This window comes from Balaenoptera musculus, chromosome 3 (assembly GCF_009873245.2).
Source record: "Balaenoptera musculus isolate JJ_BM4_2016_0621 chromosome 3, mBalMus1.pri.v3, whole genome shotgun sequence".
Taxonomy (NCBI): Eukaryota; Metazoa; Chordata; class Mammalia; order Artiodactyla; family Balaenopteridae; genus Balaenoptera; species Balaenoptera musculus.
In genome coordinates, this window is record NC_045787.1 from 161,112,714 (window position 1) to 161,134,589 (window position 21,876).

The 21,876-nt window shown below is 43.3% G+C and overlaps 1 protein-coding gene and 1 non-coding gene across 3 annotated transcripts in view; both read left to right on the forward strand.

The window, feature by feature from the left end:
• Window positions 1-3,899: 3,899 nt before the first annotated feature.
• LOC118893404 (zinc finger protein 791-like) overlaps window positions 3,900-21,876 on the forward strand; it is a 40,803-nt gene continuing 22,826 nt past the window's right edge. Inside the window, exons 1-2 of one of the 2 annotated variants that reach the window (XM_036848921.1) lie at window positions 3,900-4,025; window positions 7,814-7,858. In XM_036848921.1, the coding sequence (XP_036704816.1) occupies window positions 7,841-7,858 (18 nt within the window). In that variant the 5' untranslated portion in view covers window positions 3,900-4,025; window positions 7,814-7,840. Of the gene's footprint in view, window positions 4,026-6,468; window positions 6,584-7,813; window positions 7,859-21,876 lie in introns of those variants that run through there. The other variant, XM_036848922.1, reaches the window with a different exon arrangement.
• LOC118893661 lies at window positions 11,047-11,153 on the forward strand. The gene has a single exon (XR_005019520.1). It is a non-coding gene; the product is annotated as a U6 spliceosomal RNA (small nuclear RNA).

The window sequence follows — 21,876 nt, forward strand, 5'->3', positions numbered from 1 at the left end:
TAAATATAAGAGGTTAAACCTTAATACTCTTAGAAAAAATATAGGGACTTCCCTGGAGGTCCAGTGGTTAAGACTCTGCACTTCCACTGCAGGGGGCACAGGTTCAATTCTTGGTCCGTGAACTATGATCCTTGCATGCCCAGTGGCGCAGCCAAAATATATATGTATATGGAGGAAAATATTCATGACCTTGGATTTGGCACAAAATTATTCAAGATGACACCAAAAAAAAAAAAAGACAACTTGAATTTAATCAAAATTATTAACTTTTGTACTTCAGAGTATACTATCAAAAAAGTGAAAACACACATTGGGACCCAGGTTTACTGTTGTGGGAATATAGAATGGTGCAGCCACTTTATTTATTTTTTATTTATTTACTTATTTACTTATTTATTTTTGGCTGCATTGGGTCTTCCTTGCTGCGCCTAGGCTTTCTTCAGTTGCGGCAAGCGGGGGCTACTCTTCGTTGTGATGTGTGGTCTTCACATTGTGGTGGCTTCTCTTGTTGTGGAGCCCAGGCTCTAGGCATGCGGGCTTCAGTAGTTGCGGCACTTGGGTTCAGTAGTTCTGGCGCACGGGCTTAGTTGCTCCGCAGCATGTGGGATCTTCCCGGACCAGGGCTCGAACCCGTGTCCCCTGCATTGGCAGGTGGATTCTTAACCACTGTGCCACCAGGGAAGCCCGTTGCAGCCACTTTAGAAAACAGTATGGCATGGGAATTCCCTGGTGGTCCAGTGGTTAGGACTCCACGCTTTCACTGCTCGGGGCCTGGTTCAACCCCTGGTGGAAGAACTAAGATCCTGCAAGCTGGGCAATGCGACCAAAACACACACACACACACACACACACACACACACACACACAAAACCCCCACAAAAACAAACAAACAAAAAAAAACTATGGCCGTTCCTCAAAAATTATATTCAAAGTACCATGTGATCCAGCAATAATGCTTCTGGGTATATACTCCCAGGACTCAGATATTTCTACACCCATGTTCACAGGAGTGTTATTCATGAGCCAAAAGGTGGTAGCAACTCATGTGTCCATCAAAAATGGATAACAAAATTTAGTATATACATAGAATGGAATTTTATTCAGATTTAGAAAGAAAGGAAATTCTAACATATGCTGTAACATGGGTGAAATGAGAACATCATGCTAAGTGAAATAAGCCAGTCAAAAATGGACAACTACTATATGAATCCACTTGTATGAAGTACCTAGAATAGTGAAATTCATAGAGACAGAAAGTAGAATGGTGGTTGGTAGGGCCTGGGGGAAAGGGAAGTGGGGAGATGTTGTTTAATATGTATAGATTTTCAGTTTTGAAAGACGAAAACACTTCTGAGATTGATTTCCCAATGTCAGTGTACTTCTCACTACTGAGCTGGACATTTAAGATGTAAACTTCATAGTTTGTGTTAAAAGTTAAAATTTTAAAGCAAGAGAGGGAAAACACAGCCCACAGAATGGAAGAAAGTTTTGCAAATAAAATATCTAAGGGATTTGAATTGAAGGTATATAAAGAACACTAATAACTCAATAATAAGAAGTCAACTAACCCAATTTTAAAATATGAAAGAATGTAAATAGACATTTTTAAAGGAAAATGTACAAATGGTCAAGAACACATTAAAAGATGCTTGCACTAGCCATCAAAGAAATTCAAATCAAAACCCCAATGAGAGGGACGTCCCTGGTGGCGCAGTGGTTAAGACTCCATGCTCCCAATGCCGGGGGCTGGGGTTCGATCCCTGGTCAGGGAACCCACATGCATGCCACAACTAAGGAGCCCACCTGCCGCAAATAAGAGCCGGTGCAACCAAATAAATAAATATATTTTAAAAAATGAGATACCACTTCACAACCACTAGGATAGCTAGGAGTTAAAAAAAGTGAGATAATAAAAGTTTTGTGGATGATATGGGAAAATTGGAACCCTCAACCACTGCCGGTGGGAATATAAAATGGTGCAACGACTTTGGAAAACAAATCTGGCAATTCCTCAGAAATTAAACCTAGAATTACCATAGGACCCATCAATTCATTCCTAGATATATGCCCAATAGAAATGAAAATATGTCCAAACAAAGACTTGTACACGAAAGTTTATTGCAACATTATTCATAATAGCCAAAAGGTGGAAACAAACTAAATGTCCATTAAGGAATGAGTAAATAAAGAAAATGTGTTTTACGCATACAGTGGAATATTATTCAGCCATAAAGATGAATGAGGTATCCATACATGCTACCACACAGATGTTCCTTGAAAAAGTTATGCTAAGCAACTGAAGTTAATTACAAAGACAATTCTTCATATGATTCCATTCGTATATAACTCCAGAACAGGGAAATCTATAGAAACAGAAAGATTAGAGGTTGCCTACAACTCTGGCTTGGAGGAGGAAGATGGGAACATAGGGAAGTGATATTTAAAGGGTACCGGGGTTTCTTTTAGAGGTGACAAAAATGTTCAAAAATTGTGGTGCTGATTGAACATATCTGTGAATGTACTGAAAACCATTGACTTGTACACATTAAAGGGATGCAGTGTATGGTATGTGTATTTTACCTCAATAAAACTATTCAGATAAATAAATGCATTAGAAGTTTTGAACCAATGTGTTAAGAATACTAAAAGTTTTCAAGTATATCCCACATTTCCAAAACTTATTGTGTTGTTTTTTAATATATAATGTTCTATGTCAATTATACCTCGTTTTGGTTTTTTTTTAAATTTATTTTTGGCTGCATTGGGTCTTCTTTGCTGCCTGTGGGCTTTCTCTAGTTGCAGCGCACAGACTTCTCACTGCGGTGTCTTCTCTTGTTGTGCAGCACGCGCTCTAGGCGCTCGGTTTTCACTAGTTGTGGCAGGTAGTCTTCAGTAGTTGTGGCGCAGGGGCTTAGTTGCTCCGCGGCACCAGGGATCGAACCCGTGTCCCCTGCATTGGCATGTGGATTCTTAACCACTGTGCCACCAGGAAAGTCCCCAAAACTTATTGTTTTTTGTTATATTGGTAAAAATAGTAACTAGGGGCTTCCCTAGTTGCATGCAGCACCGAAGACCCAATGCAGCCAAAAATAAACAAATAAATAAATTTATTTAAAAAAATAGTAACTGGATTGCCTTAGGGATATCATAGCCGTTTAATTTCAAAATTTCTAGGCACACACTCTGAAACTAAAATAAATTTCCTTCTAGCGTAAAATGTATACCTGAGAGTATTGTTGAACACATCTCACAAATTATGATTGGTGGGAGAAGAGTCCCTGTTCCCAGGCAAGGGCTGCAGGGTTCAAACCTCCCACCAGAGTCAAGTGCTTGGGAGGCCAGGGGATTCTCTAGCTAAAATACCACATGTGTGGCGAGGGAAAAGTGACGGCCTCAACGCTGTCAACAAAGATAAAAATGGAGCCAGACTCTTTATTACACATGGTGAGGTCATTTTTCAGTGTGTCTGTAAACAAGGGTCACAGTATCCTGAGTGGCCTCACAGCCTGTGCCAAGTATTGCCCCGTGGAGGACCGCAAACCCTCTTTTCCCAGTTGGCCTGACCAGGCCGCCCCTCTTGCTTTGGATAAGGACGTCGGTTGTTCCGGAATCTGACTCTGGAATTCCCTGAGCACACCTGTGTCCCCACAATCTGAAAGATCTGAGGAAGACGCCACTGTCCCTCTAGGGCCAGTGACAAGTGTGGTTTAAAGGCAAACGTCGCTGGAAGGGACAAGTTCCCGCCCACTTGTGGAAACTGATTCTGCTCAATCATGTGACCTCCTGACCCGTTGTCACTCAGCAGAAAGGGGGGCGGGTGCTTGCGAACTGTCCAATCAGGGGCGCAGCAGGGGAAAGTGGGTGGGCCACGTTCTGCAAACTGCGTGGACGCTTGTGGCCACGCTTTGCGTGGAATCTCGTCTGCGTTTACGCGTCTCAGGTGTGTCCGCTGAAGCTTCAGTATGTGCTGCAGGGGCCGCGGGAGTCTGTGGGAAGACGCTGGAGGAGCCCAAAGCCGGGAAATGGTGGGTGTGCTGGGCCAGGTGTCCCAGGACAGGGGGGAGGGACAGTCTGAACCGGCCGTGGCGGGACGTGGGCCTCCCGGCGCGGTAAACTCAGGAGTCTGCGGACCCAAAATCGCAGGGGGCGCCGTTCAGACCTCATTCCCTCCGGCTGTCGCAGTGGCGCGGCTGGGTCGGCAGCCGGGACCCCGGGCGTCCTGTCCCGTCACTGCAGGCGGTGACTTAAGCCTGGAGCCTCTCTGGGCAGCTCTGCGCCCGCAGCCCCGCGACTCCTCTAGAATGTGTGGTAACCACGGGGAGGGTTATCAGGGGACAGTCGTGACTCCGTCTCCGTGGTTCGTGCGCGGGAGGAGCTGTGGTCTGTGGGGTCCCAGTTTCTCCTTTCTTCCCAGGGGGCACTCGTTTTCTCCTAAGTTTTCCAAATGTTTGGAGAGCAGGGTCTCAAATCCAGGATCCAGACTAATTCCCAGATTAGCTCTTCCTAAAACTGGCAATAAATCCCTAAATTTCCACATCCCTCCCTCATTCCCACAGCCAGCTTTTCGTCTTCAATTCGGAGCATCATTATCAACTCTTCGTTCTCCCTGGTGTATTTCAAACAGACCCAATATTTTAATTGTTTATCCTTTTTCTTTGTTTAAAAAAAATTTATTTTTGGCTGTGTTGGGTCTTCGTTGCTGCACGTGGGCTTCCTCTAGTTGCGGCGAGTGGGGGTTACTCTTCGTTGCGGCGCACGGGCTTCTCACTGCAGTGGCTTCTCTTGTTGCGGAGCATGGGCTCTAGGCGCACAGGCTCAGTAGTTGTCGCTCGCCGGCTCTAGAGCACAGGCTCAGTAGTTGTGGTGCACGGGCTTAGTTGCTCCGCGACATGTGGGATCTTCCCGGACCAGGGCTCGAACCCGTGTCCACTGCATTGGCAGGCGGATTCTTAACCACTGCGCCACCAGGGAAGTCCCTATCCTTATTCTAAAGAGTCATGGGTGGCTCTTCTTTAAGGATTTATATTTGCTGTGGATATTTTCCATGAGAGGAAATCTGAGAATAAGCACCTGGAACTGAAACCAACCACCTGGAACTGAAACCGTGTAACTCAGATTGGGACTTGAACCCACTGTCTTTTAACTGAGATCTCACACCTGGTCTCAGGACTTAATGAAGCTCAGGTTCTTGATGTCTCATCGCAGAAAGAATTCAGTGAGAGACAAAGTGATAGGTAAGAAGTGGAGACACTCCACAGACAGAATGTGGGCCATCTCAGAAGGTGAGAGTGGCACCAGGGTGTGGGGTTGGCCGTTTTTATAGAGGTGGATAATTTCATAGGCTAATGAGTGGGAGGGGTATTCCAGCTATTTTGGAGAAGGGGTGGGGATTTCCAGGAATTGGGCCACCGCCCACTTTTTGACCTTTATGCTCGGCCTTGGAACTGTCATGGCACCTGTGACTGTGTTACAATGAGTGTATACTGAGGCTCAAGGTCTAGTGGAAGTCAACTTGTCTGCCATCTTGGACCTATTCTGTTCTAATCAGTTTATGTCGTGTCCTCAAGCTATGTCATTCTTTTAAAGGTTGTGCCGTGACCCCTTCCCTCCTGTTTCAGAACTACATTGTATGAAATCCTTGTGCTTCTCCTCGAGGGTCTTTCCTGGGCACAGACATCCTATGGGTAGTCCTTTGGGTAGAGTTTCCTCTTTGGAAACGTTCCTGGGTGTTCTCTCCTGTCAGCACTTCCCCTCCCTGGGTTTGTCACCCTGGAAAGATATATTCATGTATGTGAGCCTCAGTTATTCAAAAAATTAAAATTTATGTAAGCATTGGAGCTTGAACGATAGCATTTTCCAAACAGGCAAGAAATAGGTGAGTTTCAGAAAAAAAAAATATTCTTGTATTACATTGCGTTAAAAATTGTTGTTTCTTTTTTCTTCCCTCCCTGAGCAGGTGTAGTAATATCCTGAGGTCTGTTCTTTTTGTTTTGGGTTTTTTTGTGGGGGCGGAGGGTTGTTCAAATGCAATTCCAGGGCTTAGGCTTGAGGTGTTCAAGCACAGTTTTTAAAAATTTTTTATTGAAATATAGTTGATTTACAATGTGTTTGTTTCAGATGTACAGTCAAGTGATTCAGTCATATATATACATATATATGTGTATATTTATATGTGAATATATGTATATATACTTTTTAGATGCTTTTCCATTACAGGTTATTGATATTGAGTATAGTTCCCTGTGCTATACAGTAGGTCCTTGTTAGTTATCTGTTTTATATATAGTAGTGTGTATATTTTAATCCCAAACTCCTAATTTACCCCCCCCCATTGTGTTTTTATAAAACAATTTCTTGCTGTGGAAATAATAATTAATATCATTATTTTCTGAGAGTAATAGATACTTATGCGTTTTCTTGTTGAACTAGAAAAATGCCTTACAATTTTCTTCCCTCCTTTCTACATAAACACGAGGTTTGTGTGATTTTGCTGGATTCTTCAACCACTGGGGTCATTTAAAATAGCATCGTGTGGTCCAAAGCAATGTGACTGGGAGCAGAGGCCTGAGGTCAGTGACTCAAGGTGAGGCCCCCTTGAGGCTGCAAAGGGAAGTACTTGAAGGCCCAGCTGGTTCTTCCTGGAGAGCCCAGCAGGTGTCCTACCTGCTCACACCCACCATGGAAGGAGCCTTTAAGCTGAGAGAAGCTACAGAGTCCTGGAAAGCTGGGGATACAAGTGCACATGGCAGAAAGGGTTTGGGGGGAGATGGGATGGTGATGCCCCTTTTGAGGTTGTAACCGTGGTTCCCCCGGGTCTGTTTCTAGGTATAAGCTGGAGCTGTTGGGGTTTTTTTAATATAAATTTATTTATTTATTTATTTATTTATTTATTTATTTATTTTTGGCTGAGTTGGGTCTTTGTTGCTGCGCGCGGGCTTTTCTCTAGTTGCGGCAAGCAGGGGCTACTCTTCGTTGTGGTGCACGGGCTTCTCATTGCGGTGGCTTCTCTTGTTGTGGAACACGGACTCTAGGCGCATGGGCTTCAGTAGTTGTGGCTTGCGGGCTCTAGAGTGCAGGCTCAGTAGTTGTGGCAAGTGGGCTTAGTTGTTCCATGGCTTGTGGGATCTTCCCGGGCCAGGGCTCAAACCCGTGTCCCCTGCATTGGCAGGCGGATTCTTAACCACTGCGCCACCAGGGAAGCCCTAGGTTGGAGTTTTGCATCCACAGTGTAGCTGCACTCAGAGTGTAATTTGTTTACATTGAGAAAGCCTGTGACAGGAGTTCTGTGTCCTGGGTTAGGGGTCATGAATTTGGGAGTTCTTTTGGGTCAGAATCTTAAATTGAATTCTGCTGAGAGTTTTCTCACTGTGGGAATGGAAGCCTGAAAAAGGGAGTGGTTCCAGTATTCCCCAGGGAGAGGAGGGCGTGTGGCGCTCCCAGAGTCCATCCCTGTGGCTGCTCAGGTGCCCCCACCCTCCTTCACCAGGGACTGACCTGGTCCAGTGGTTCTATCTCAACCAGGAGAGCCTAGTGTGTGTTAAACTTTCATACAGGCTCCTTCTGTCCTGTGGGACACTGGCTGCTTATCTGTGCTGATTCCAATATTTGTGTCTCTTTCCTCTGGATTCTTTTATCCATTGAATAGTGCAGCCCTTTGGCTGTAGTTTCCCTTAGCACTTTGTAATTAATTCCCTGTGTGGGAAATAACATTTTTAGTTTCTTGGGCTTAAAGAAAAATCTAAGTTGATTGAGAGATATGATGTCGGTAAGGCAAGAAAACTGTGGAACTAAATAGAATTTTTGTTCCTTTTAGGGAAGAGAACCTCAAGATGTGAGATGAATGTGTTTACGTTTTCAGGTATGTGTTCCATTTTACATCAGTGTTTGTGTATGTCCTTAGAGAATATTGAAATTTAAAAGGCTAAAGCAGGGAACTCCCTGGCAGTCCAGTGGTTAGGACTCGGGGCTTTCACTGCTGGTTCAGTCCCTGGTCGAGGAACTAAGATCCCGCAAGCCGTGCAGCACAGCCAAAAAAAAAAAGCTAAAGCAATTGATGTGAGGACAGCTAATCAAAGCTTACATAAATCTTTGAAAATTCTACTGCATTTAAAGAACTAAACCCAAACCCCTGTTGCATTATACTGTTATATTGATTTCTGAAAATACCACCCTCCCCCATGTGAGATACAGGGAAGGGACAAACTAGGATGCACCTGGTCATTTTAGTTAGCAAGGGATTTGAAAATTATGGTTTATACTTTTGTAACCATTCGTGTTCAAAGGAATTAAATCTTAACAATAGTTTCCTACGTACAAAAGTTAAAATTAAAGAAAGACTATTAAATAGTAACACAGGGTGTATATACTTTGCTTATTTTCAATAAACCTGTGAGATACAAAAGCCTAACTTAAGCAAAGTCACTGCCCACCTATCCTGGTCCCCTCCAGCATTGTTACTCCAGCCACTGCAAATACACAGTTTTAATCATTTCTTGAGCTTCCTGTTAATGTTTCTTTATATAAAAACAAGCCATTGTGAATTCATATTTTTCATACCCAAGTTTGTCCTTATAATGAGTAGTCAGACTCCACATTTTTAAAACTTGATTGAAGTATAGTTGGTATACAATGTTGTGTTAATTTCTGCTGTACAGCAAAGTGATTCAGTTATACATATATACATTCTTTTTCATATTCTTTTCCGTTATGGTTTATCACAGGATATTGAATATAGTTCCCTGTGTTACACAGTAGGACCTTGTTGTTTATCCGTTCTATATATCACAGCTTGCGTCTGCTCATCCCACACTCCCAGTCCTTTCTTCCCCCAACCCCCCTCCCCCTTGGCAACCACAAGTCTGTTCTCTGTGTTTGTACAGACTCCACGTTTTTTGATGTTTACCGACAGCTTACGCCTCCCTTCTCTCTTCCCCTTGTGTCCACGCCCGGAAAAGCCGATAACAAAGTCTGTAGTCCTCTGGCATTAGTTTCACATTCCAGCCACACAAGCCCCTGTCTGTGTGCAGAACTCTTATCCTGGCCCAACCCCTGACAGAGATTCTTTGCTTGACCAGAGAATCTTTGGTTCTGACCCTAAACCTTCTCCCGGGCCTATCTGTGTAGTTCCTCGTGAAATCCAGTTTTACCAGAAACCCTGCTGCGTCAGTTAAACCAGAATTCCCCAGCTCCCCATGTCTGATCGCCTTCTGTATCTGATTGGGTTCCTACATTGCCACCATTGCTCAGGTGATGTGTGATCACCCTGGCCTGACTTCAGTAAGAATCCTGTTAGGTCAGTTTATCCAGACCCACTAATCCCTGGTTTTTCTTTTAGTAATTTTCCATCCACTGACCACCCCCCCCCAAATTGCTCTCTGCCCATGAATTCCCACTTCCACATGCTGTATTCAGAGTTGAGCCTAGTCTCATTTCTCCCCGGCTGTGAAATCCCATCACAGTGGTCTCTGTACCTGTCCCAGGGGTTCTGGATAAAATCTGCTTTACCTCTTTGACAAGTGTCACTGAATATTTTTTCTTTAAGGTCCCCTAGCCATGATAAAAATCCAGGCCAGGCTCCTTTCCTTGCTTTCTGAAGCCATTTCAGAGCTGCTTGAGAGGCCAGTCCTGCCCTCCCCACAAGACCTCAATTACGTGGGTCATAGACTTTTTTTTTTTTTTTTTTGGCCCCACCGGGTGGCATGCGGGATCCTAGTTCCCTGACCAGGGATCGAACCTATGCCCCCTGCATTGGGAGAGCGGAGCCTTAACCACTGGACCACCAGGGAAGTCCCGGTCATAGGCTTTTTCCTACCCTGAGTGTGTGTGTATTTGCATGACACACCAGCATCAGTCTCAACATGGAAATCACACCTGTGCAGGTGGCAAGAACAATTGGTGTGGTGAGCAGCATGGCCAGACATGACCACCACCCATGGGTCTGTCTTCTCTTGCTCTGACTTGCTCACCTGCTGTGTTGTCTGATGGCGGCCGGTGCTGTGGGCTGCTAGGTGCCAGGGACCTCGTGCTGTGAGCTGTGCTGCCTGTGTTGCGTTGTTGACCATACCAAGCCTCAGTTTTAGATTCAGCCGACCAGAGTTGGCAGTTTCAAGAATTCCTAGGCTTTGGGGAGCAGCAGTATGGGATGGGCGCCCTCCTTGTATTAGTCCTGGGTTGATACCTTTGCCAGGATTTATCTGTGTGTTAGAGTGAAGCTGTGACAGAGGCAGGCTTGGCCCCGACATACCCCAGTGAGGGGTGAGAGAGAGAGACTATGCCCTGTGCAAGAGGTGGCTCCATTGAGTGTTGCTTTTGAAAGAACAGTCATTTAAAAAGACAGAAAAAAAGAAGAGAGGGGGAAAGGCAGCCAATAGATGGCAGGCTGAATCTGCCCTCCTAATACCAGGGGGCGCACCAGGACCCTTAAGGACCTCTGCTGCTGCCCCTGTCTCTACTGCAACAAAGCTCCTGACCCTCAGAGTTACAGGGGACAACACCCATGGCATCCTTGTGGCACAGCCAAGGGATTAGTTCAAACTGACTTAAACCTAGGGTCCTTAAACCCTATAAAGCAACACGTTGTCCTGGAGGAGACCCCTATTCCTCATGGCACTAATGTGAGGCCCTCTGGAGGGAAAAATTTTATAAATACCAGGGTAGAGAGGTCACCCTCTCCCCCGAAGTATATACAGTGACCGAAAAACTGAAACAGGGAAGGACAGGAGAGAGGAAATAAGTGAAAAAATACTGAAACAAAGGTCCACAATTTAACCCAACTGGAAATCTAAATATAGAATTCACACAACAGAAAAGATAAAGGGGCACTGTTTGGTTTCTGGGGCCTCTACAACATAGTTTCTGAATTAATTTTGTCATCTGCTATATTGCATTGATTCACAAACCTTCATTCAAATAATACTGGGTCTCAAGTTACAGTTATATTAGGATCCCACTAAACTTAAGCAAGGTAAGATAATCTCTAAGATTATCTAAGATGATCTAAGATTCCCAATAATCTTAGAGGAGTTACTGAATATAAAGTAGGGGACAGTGCTCGCTTCGGCAGCACATATACTAAAATTGGAATGATACAGAGAAGATTAACATGGCCCCTGCGCAGGGATGACACGCAAATTCGTGAAGCGTTCCATATTTAAAAAAAAAAAAATTACCAAAGCTATAAGACCCACTGATAGACAGTAAACTTTACTATGTTAATAAAAACTACATGTGCTATATCGCACATTTTTAAAATATTTTGATAACTATATTTCTACATAATTTGTTTCCTTTATAATTCTATGTATTATTTTGCAATAAAAACATTATTCCAAAAATATATAAATATTAAAAAAATAAAATAAAATAGGAGGCAAATAAGCATGTCTCACCTTAACCATCCACCAACTTGCCTAAAGACCCCATGGTCATAGGATTCATTTGTCCTAAAGTATCCTATAGTGAACAGGAAAGCTCTGAACTAATGATTCACAAATTAAAATTAAATAATTTTTTTAAATAAATTTATTTATTTATTTATTTTTGACTGCATTGGGTCTTCGTTGCTGCACGTGGGCTTTCTCTAGTTGCAGCAAGTGGGGACTACTCTTCGTTGTGGTGTGCGGGCTTCTCATTGCAGTGGCTTCTCTCGTTGCGGAGCATGGGCTCTAGACACACGGGCTTTGGTAGTTGTGGCACACGGGCTCAGTAATTGTGGCTCACGGGCTCTAGAGCGCAGGCTCAGTAGTTGTGGCACATGGGCTTAGTTGCTGCATGGCATGTGAGATCTTCCCAGATCAGGGCTGGAACCCGTGTCCCCTGCATTGGCAGGCAGATTCTTAACCACTGCATCACCAGGGGAGTCCTTAAATAATGTTTTTGCCAATTCCAAATTGGCTTGACAAAATGGGACCCCACAGATTTATCCCCCAGGTAAATAATATAATATGTGCCAAAGTAAATTAAACAGGGCTTTGAAGGATTGAAAACCGTTACAAAAAATTATTTCGTGAAGAGGTGATTACTCACAGCACTTCTCCTTTACACAGCTGAATTTGGCCTGTTCTAAAACATGAAAAGAAGGAATGGCACTTGGTACAACCACTATGGAAAACATTATGGAGGTTCCTTAAAAACTAAAAGTAGAACTAACATATGATCCAGCAACCCCATTCCTGGGCATATATCTGGAGAAAATCAAAATTCAAAAAGATACGTGCATCCCAGTGTTCACTGCAGCACTATTTACGGTAGCCAAGCCATGGAAGCAATCTAAATGTCTATCAACAGAGGAATGGATAAAGAAGATGTGGTACATGTATACAGTGGAATATTACTCAGCCATAAAAAAAGAATGAAATAATGCCATTTGCAGCAACATGGATGGACCTAGAGATTGTCATACTAAGTGAAGTAAGTCAGACAGAGAAAGACAAATATCATAATTTTAAAAAATGATACAAATGAACTTATTTACCAAACAGAAACAGACTTACAGATATTGAGAGCAAACTTATGGTTACCAAAGGGGAATCATTGGGGGGAGGGATAAATCAGGAGCTTGGGATTTACATATACTACTATATGTAAGACAGATAACCAACAAGGACCTACTGTATAGCACAGGGAACTCTACTCAATATTGTGTGATAACCTATATGAGAAAAGAATCTGAAAAAGAATGAATATATCATATGTATAATTGAATCACCTTGCTATACACCTGAAACTAACACAACGTTGTAAATCAACTATACTTCAATAGAATTAAAAAAAAAAAAAAAAGGAATGAATGACACCTCACAGTGGTTTACCTTGAGTTTGTGGTCTCACCACACAAACCCCTGTCCCCAGTCCCCAACATTATGGAAATTACTGACTCTATCCAATCAGCAGCTGGTAAATATCCTGCTCTCACGGATTTGGTTAAGTCTGTTGTGTTCAGTGCCTGTTTCAACTGTCTCTCAGCTTCAGTTGGCCTTCACCTCTTAAGGGATGTGATACACTTTTACCTGGTTAACCTTGGGGAACCTGAACACCACTGTCACTGCACACAGTCTCTGCGGGCAGGATGTGAGCTGTATCGACCTTGCTCTGGGAGCACAGGTATGACATTACATTAATGACATTCTCCTCTGAGGAAGTTCATTTGGGGACATACAAATACTGAAAAAAGGAGCTCATGGAAAGTGGATGGGTCATTAGCCCATCCATAAATAAGGCCCTGACACTGGTTAAATTCCTAAAAATTACATGGTAAACAAGGGGCTGTTCCCTCCCTGACACCATGAAGAAATAGCTGTTGTCCCTCTTAGCACTCACAGCATCTCCTCGGTTGTTTTTGTGTTTGGAAGGCAACATATTCTTTCCTTACAAACTTTACTTCTATGCAAGGAACTCTCCTTGGCCCACACTTTATGCCATTAGAGCTGTAATTACCACCAGGTACTGGGCTCTCCTGAAAACAGAGGCTCTCCCAGGACCTGAGCATGTGGCCCTCCACCCAGCTGTCCATTGTGCCTTCAGTCCTGGAAACAGCCCCCCATGAGCTCAGCACGGCTACTGAGACCTCCTTGAGACATGACCGAGCGCAACCTGAGCCCTCTGGCATAGCCTGCCTGCAGGAGGGGGCACCCTCCCCCTCAGTCCCTTTCTAGATGCCACAATTCTGGAAGAGGTCTCTTCACCATTCACTATGATGTTGCCTATAGGCTTGTCATGTATGGTTTTTATTATGTTGAGGTATATTCATTCTATACCTAATTTGTTTAGAGTTTTTATCACGAAAGGATGTTAATTGTCAAATGCTTTTTCTGCATCTGTTGAGGTGATCATATAATTTTTTTCCTTTATTTAGTTAATTTGGTGTAACACATTTATTGATTTGCATATGTGGAACCATCCTTGCATCCCAGGGATAAATCCAACTTGATCATGTTGTATAAGCCTTCTAATGTGCTGTGAATTTGGTTTCTTTTATTTTGTAGAGGATTTTTACATCTATGTTCATCAGGGGTATTGGCTTGTTATTTCCTATTCTTGTAGTGTCCTTGTCTGGCTTTGGTATCGGTAATGCTGGCCTCATAAAATGAGTTTGGAAGTGTTTCCTTCTCTCCAAGTTGTTGCAAGAGTTTGAGAAGAGTTGGTATTAATTCTTCTTTAAATCTTTGGTAGAATTCAGCAGTGAAGCCATCTGGTCCTGGACTTTCCTTTGTTGGGAGGCTTTTGATTACTGATTCAACCCCCTTACTCCTTATTTAGCGATTCAGATTTTCTGTTTTCGTGATCCAGTCACAGTAGGTTGTATGTTTATAAGAATTTTTTATTTATTTATTTATTTATTTACTTTTGGCTGCATTGGGTCTTCATTGGGTTGCGCGGGCTTCTCACTGCGGTGGCTTCTCTTGCTGCGGAGCACGGGCTCTAGGCACGCAGGCTTCAGTAGTTGAGCATGCGGGCTCAGTAGTTGTGGCTCATGGGCTCTAGAGCACAGGCTCAGTTGTAGCACACGGGCTTAGTTGCTCCCCGGCATGTGGGATCTTCCCGGACCAGGGCTCGAACCCGTGTCCCCCGCATTGGCAGGCGGATTCTTAACCACTGCGCCACCTGGGAAGCCCTGTTTATAAGAATTTATCTAATACCTCTACGTCAGGGATCCCCAACCCCCGGGCCACGAACCGATATCGGTCAGTGGCCTTTTAGGAACTGGGTCACACAGCAGGAGGTGAGGGGCAGGCAAGCGAGCGAAGCTTCATCTGTATTTACAGCCACTCCGCATGGCTCGCATTACAGCCTGAGCTCCGCCTCCTGTCAGCATTATGGTGAGTTGTATAATTATTTCATTATATATTACAATGTAATAATAATAGAAATAAAGTGCACAATAAATGTAATGTGCTTGAATCATCCTGAAACCATCCCCCCCACCCCCAGTCCGTGGAAAAATTGTCTTCCATGAAACTGGTCCCTGGTGCCAAAAAGTTTGGGAACCGCTGCTCTAGGTTATCCAACTTATTAGCATATAATTGTTCATAGTAATTTTTTATGATCCCTTATATTCCTGTTGCACCCCATATAATTTATCCTGTTTCATTTCTGATTTTATTAATTTGAATCTTTTCTCATTTTTCTTAGTCTAGCTAATGGTTTGTCTATCTTTTTTTTTTTGGTTTGTCTATCTTTTCAAACAACCAATTCTTAGTTACTTCGATTAGTTTTATACTTTCATGTGCTTTCACGTTACTAATTAGCATCCTTTCATTTCAGTTTGAGGAAATCCCTATAGCATTTCTTGTAAAGCAGGTGTAGTGGTGGTGAACTCCTTCAGCTTTTGTTTGTTTGCGAAGTCTTTGTTTCCTTCATTTCTTTTTTTTTTTTAATAAATTTATCTATTTATTTATTTTTGGCTGCATTGGGTCTTTGTTACTGTGTGCAGGTTTTCTCTAGTTGCAGCGAGCGGGGGCTACTCTGTTGCGGTGCGTGGGCTTCTCATTGCGGTGGTTTCTCTTGTTGCGGAGCATGGGCTTCAGTAGTTGTGGCACGTGGGCTCAGTAGTTGTGACACACGGGCTTACTTGCTCTGCAGCATGTGGGATCTTCCTGGACCAGGGCTTGAACCCGGAACCCCTGCATTGGCAGGCGGATTCTCAACCACTGCACCACCAGGGGAGCCCTGTTTCCTTCATTTCTGAAGGACAGCTTTGGTGAGTAAAGCTTTCTTGGTTGGCAGTTTCTTTCTTTCAGCTCTTTGCATATGTCATGCGACTCTCTTATGGCCTCACGGTTTCTGCTGAGAAATTTGTTGATAGTCTATTGGGGTTCCCTTTATGTGATGTATCACTTTCCTCCCGTTACTTTCAAAATTCTCTTTCTTTGATTTTTAATAATTCAATTATAATGCATCTTTATGAAGTCTTCTTTGGGTTTAACCTGTTTAGGGATATTTGAGCTTTAGGTACCTGGATGTCCATATCTTTCCGAATATTTGGGAAGTTTCCAATCATCATTTCTTTAACTAGGCTTTCTACCCTTCTCCCTCTTTTCTCCTTATAGGCATTCCATAATGTGTATATTATTTCTTTTGCTGGTGTCCCCTAATTCCCATAAGCTTTCTTCATTCCTTTTCATCCTTTTTTCTTCCTCTTTTCCCTTCTAACTGAATAATTTCAAATGAACAGTCTTCACGTTCACAGATTCTTTTATCTGATTCATCAAGTCAGTTCTTGAAGCTGTGTTTCATTTTTCAATTCATTTATTGTACTCTTCAGCACCAGAATTTCTGTTTGGTTCTTTGTGATTTCTGTCTATCAGTCGAACATCTCCTTTTGTTCATGTATTGTTTATTTTGTTGAGTTGACTGTATGTATTCTTATGAAGCTCCCTGAGCTTCCTTTGAACAATTATCTTAAATTCTTCATTAGGCAATTTCTAGACCTCCATTTCTGTGGAATAGGTTACCAGAAAATTATTGAGTTTCCTTGTTGTCATTTTTCTGTGTGTGTGTGTGTGTGTGTGTGTGTGTGTGTGTGTGTGTTCCTTGAGGTTTTGCATTGCTGTGTTCACATGTGAAGGAGCAGTCAATTCCTCCACTGACTGGTTTTGGGAAAGAAACACTTTTCACCAGTCAGCCCAGCTGGGAATTCTGTGATTCTGTCAGACCTTATCTATGAATGCACCCGCCTCACACCTCTTGTTCCCTCTTTAGCAGGGATTCTTAAGATTGTATGCCTTCGTTTGTTTTTTTTGTTTTTCTTGTCTGCACCCCTCGGCATGCAGGATCTTAGTTCCCCAGCCAGGGATTGAACCTGTGCCCCCTGCAGTGGAAGCTTGGAGTCCTAACCCCTGGACCACCAGGGAATTCCCTGTATGCCTTCTTTTGATCCCTCACAACCAGGCAGGGTACTGAGAGCCTCCCATTTGTTTTCCTGAGATATAGTCCCCTGAAATGCTTGTCTTCTTCCATCCCACTGAGTTGAGCCAGCTGAATGCATGTGCTTGCAAGACAGGGGAGAGGCCTTCCCTCACTGTCTGGAGCACATACATGGAGCAGGCTATGGGGTGGGAGGGTGGGGGAGTCAGGTGTGCAGAGCATTGGGTGTGCCCATGCACCAGACAGGAGTGTCTGCAGACGTCACAGATACAGAGAACAGACTGTGGTTGCCGGCGGGGGGGAGGGGGGGGGGGCGGGGGCGGTGGGAAGGGAGGGTTGGGAGTTTGGGATTAGCAGATGCAAACTATTATATATAGGATAGATAAACAACAAGGTCCTACTGTATAGCACAGGAAACTATATTCAAAATCCTGTAATAAACCATAATGGAAAAGAATATGAAAAAGAATATATATGTATAACTGGGTCACTTTGCTGTACAGCAGAAATTAAACACAACACTGTAAATCGACTATACTTCAATAAAATTAAAAGAAATATATATGTGGCTATGCCAGTTTTCTTTTGTTTAGTGTTGGCATGGTATATCCTTCTCCACCCTTTTCTTTTTTTTTTTTTTTTTTTGGGTGCACCGGATCTTAGCTGTGGCATGCTTGATCTTTAGTTGCAGCATGCGTGCTCTTAGCTGCGCCACACGGGCTTCTTCGCTGCGGCATGGCATGCGGGATCTAGTTCCCCGACCAGAGATCGAACCCGGGCCCCCTGCACTGGGAGCACAGAGTCTTACCCACTGGACGACCAGGGAGGATCTTAAAGAAGGTCCTTACTTTTAATTTATCTGTGTCTTTATATCTAAACTGATTCTTGCAGACAACATGTAATTGTTATTTTGTTATTCACTTGACAATTTCTGTCTTTCATTTCTTGTATTTAGACCATTGATGTTTAAGGTGATTATTGATAGAGTGGATCAATATCTACCATATTTCTACTCTTTTCTATTTGTTACCTTTGTTCTTGTTTCTTCATTCTCTTCCACCTTTCTTCTGTCTTCTCTACGTTTTATTGAGCATTTTATGTGGTTCCATTTTTTTTCTCCTCTTCTGGCTTACTATTATACGTTTTTCAGTAGTTGCCCATGAGTTTGCAATATACATTTGCAACTAACCTTGTCCTCTCTGAAGTAACAGTATACCATCACTTCAGTGGATGTGCAGTTTTCTCATAACAGAGTATTCCAATTCCTCCTCCCTGCCCTTGTACCATTGCTATCATTCATTTCATTTATCCATAAGCTATAATTACTGAATATATAGTTGCTGTTATGATTTTGAACAAAGTGTTTTCTGTCAGAATACATAAAAATAACAGAAATAAATCATTTTATTTTACCTTCATTTATTCCTTCTCTAACACTCTTCCTTTCTTCATCATTACCTTCTTCCTGACAAATTTCTTTTTTTTTTAATATTTATTTATTTATTTGGCTGCACTGGGTCTTAGTTGCAGCATGTGGGATCTTTGTTGCCACGTGCAGGATGTTCATTGTGGCATGCGGGATCTTTAGTTGCAGCATGCAGGATCTTAGTTGCAGCATGCGGGATCTAGTTCCCAGACCAGGGATCGAACCCCGGACCCTCTGCATTGGGAGCATGGAGTTCTTAACCACTGGACCCCCAGGGAAGTCCCTGACAAATTTCTTTTAACAGTTTTTGCAAAGCAGGTGTGCTGATAACAAATTCCCTTGATCTTTGTTTGTCTCAGAAAGTCTTGATTTCTCTCTCACCTTGGAAGGATAATTTTGCTCAACACAGAATTCTAGTTGGGTGGTTTTTCTTTCAGCACTTTATGTCACGAAACTCTCTTCCTGCTTACATGGTTTCAGAAAAGAAGTTTGATATCATTCTTATCCTCGTTTTTCTATACCTAATATTTTTTCACTCTACCTTCTTTTAAGATGTTCTCTTTGTCTTTGATTTTTCTCAAGTTTGAATATGGTATTTCTAGGTGTGCATTTTTCAGTTTTTAATCTCATTTCTCTGAGCTTTCTGGATCTGTGGTTTGGTGACTGTCATTAATTTTGGGAAAATCTCAGTCCCCATAAGCCTCACTTATTTCTTCTGTTCCCTTCTATCTTTCTTCTCTTTCATGTATTCCCATTATGTGTATGTTACACTTTTTATAATTGTCTCAAAGTTCATGGATTTCTGTTCCCTTTTTTGTTCATCTCTTTGCATTTTAGTTTTGGAAGGTTCTCTTGACATTTCCTCAAACTCAGTGATTCTTTCCTCACACATTTCCATTGTATTGATGTGCCCTCACCCCCACTCTGCCAAAGGAATGATTCATTTCTGTGCTTTTGTTTTTTTTGGGGTTTTTTGTTTTTTTAATTTTTTTAAAAAATTTATTTATTTTGGCTGTGTTGGGTCTTTGTTGCTGCACGCGGGCTTTCTTTAGTTGCGGTGAGCGGGGGCTACTCTTCATTGCAGCGCACGGGTTTCTCACCGTGGTGGCTTCTCTTGTTGCAGAACATGGGCTCTAGGCGTGCGGGCTGCAGTAGTTGTGGCACTTGGGCTCAGTAGTTGTGGCTCGTGGGCTCTAGAGCGCAGGCTCAGTAGTTGTGGCGCCCGGGCTTAGTTGCTCCACGGCACGTGGGATCTTCCTGGACCAGGGCTTGAACCCGTGTCCCCTGCATTGGCAGGCGGATTCTTAACCACTGTGCCACCAGGGAAGGCCCTGTGCTTTTGTTTTTTATTTCTTGTATTTCCCTTTTGGTTCTTTCTCATGTATTTCCATATTTGCATACGTGACCTATCTGTACTTGCACATCACCCACTGTTTCTTTGGGTTTTTTAAAAATTATTTTGGCCATGCCCTGCAGCATGTGGGATCTTAGCTCCCCGGCCAGGGATCGAACCTGCGCCCCCTGCATTGGAAGCGTGGAGTCTTTACCACCAGACCACCAGGGAAGTCCCTCATCCACTATTTCTGTTCGAGTCCTTAGCATATTCATCATGGTTGCTTCAAATTTCTGGTCTGATAATTCCAGCATACCCACTACATCTGAATCAGGTTCTTTTCCTTGTCCTATTGTCATCGAATCAGGGTCCGCTGCTCGCAGCTTACAAAATCAAATTCACAAATGTTGATAGAAAGGAAAGTTGTCTTTAATCAGAGTGCCGGCAATCCGGGAAGATGGTGAACCCAAAAAACCACCTCCCAAGGGCCTGCTCGGCCATGAAAGTTTTAAAGGGAAAGAGGGAAGTAATCTCAGTTAATCATTGAAATAGGGGGTCACAGTCGTCACTGCCCCCCACTGCATGCAGGCTCGTCGACTTGTGATCTTCCTCCAGATGTTAATCACACAGTTTGGTCACACAGTTTGTTCACGAGATTACTGAAAGGGAAGCTAGGGAAGAGATCTGGTCATCTGTTAATTACTTATTCTACTTACTAATTTCTACTTCTTTGAACCGACAGGCTAGGCAAGGTGTTGTGTGATGAAAAGATTTGAAAGGTGTGCTTGGGCGGGAGATGAGGAGAGCATGGGGGGCGCCTGGTTTAAAAGTTAGTTACATTACAACTTTGCTAAAGTGACAAGGAAAGGAACTTCCTGCCGAGGGCAGTTTCCTGCAAAGACCTGCTTACACTGTCTCCTGAAGATGTGTTTTTTAAGTCTTCTTGTGCCTTTGAATTTTTTTGTTGAATACTGGACATGATGTAGTGTGAAAAGGAGCTGAGGTAAATAGGCCTTAGTGTGAGGTTTTATGTTTATCTGACTGGCCTTAGGCTGTGTTGACTATTTGTTGTAGCTGTCAGGGGTAAAATATCCTCAGATGTCCTTGCTTTTGTCTCCCATGTCACCTTTGGGGTACTGTAGAGACTTGTAAATAAGTTCTGAAACATACCGTTTTTTCCGTGTGTCCCACTGTGATGAAACAGGAGTCTTCTTGGTGTAGTGGCATGTTGTGGGTGGAGAGGAAATGTTCTGTCGTCCCATGATTTGGTCTCAGTATTTTAATGAGCATGTGTCCCTGGGCTGTGACCTTCTGTGGTATGATAAGAAAAATGTTTGGTCTTTGTCCACAGTTCTTATCAAAGATCTCCTAAGGCCCTTGGACTTTCTGAGTGATGAGAGCATCTTATGTTGTAATGAGGCAACTGCTTCCAGGCCCTTTAGATGGCTTTAGGGTATGGGTTGGTCACCAGGAAGACCAAGCTTTGATTAGAGGCTTAGAATGTTCAGCCCCGTTCCAACCTCTGGGGAGGAAAGAGGGACTGGAGATTGAGTTATTCACCAATGGTCGACATGAGGAAACTTCATCGAAACCTCTAAACCTCGGGATTCAGAGAAATCTCAGTTGGTGAACACATCACCATGCTGGGAGGCTGTCATGCCAGGAGAGGGCGTGGAAGCTCCCTACCCCCCGACCACCACTTTGCCCGGTGCACCCTTTCCATCTGGCTGTTCCTGACTTGTATCTTTTACAGTAAACTGGTAATAATAAGCAGTGCTTTTCTTCATTCTGATAGCTGTTCTAGCCAATTAACGAAGATGAGGTATTGTCCAGGGAACCTCTGAATTTGTAGTGGGCCATGCAGAAATGTGTATAACCTGCCCACTGCCCTGTTTGCAGCTGGCATCCGACATGGGGGCAGTCTTACAGGATTGAACCTGTAAACTGTGGAGTCTGATGTTAACTCTGGTTAGTTTGTGTTAGACTTGAATTGAATTGCAGGACACCCAGTTGGTGCTGGAGAGTTGGAATAGTTTTGGAAAACATACCAAGTATTTGCTGAGAGGTCAGGCAGAAAGGCTAGAGGGGACTCAAGTTGCCTATTTCCCACCCCTCATGTCATTTAGGCACTTGTGGAATCCCAGTTGGTTAGCCTCTAATGAAGTAGATTCTTTTGAGGACAGGACTTGTTAAGAAGAGTGGAATATTGTGGGCATATTTCAGAATGGCTATTTTTCAGTCTCTCTGCAATTTT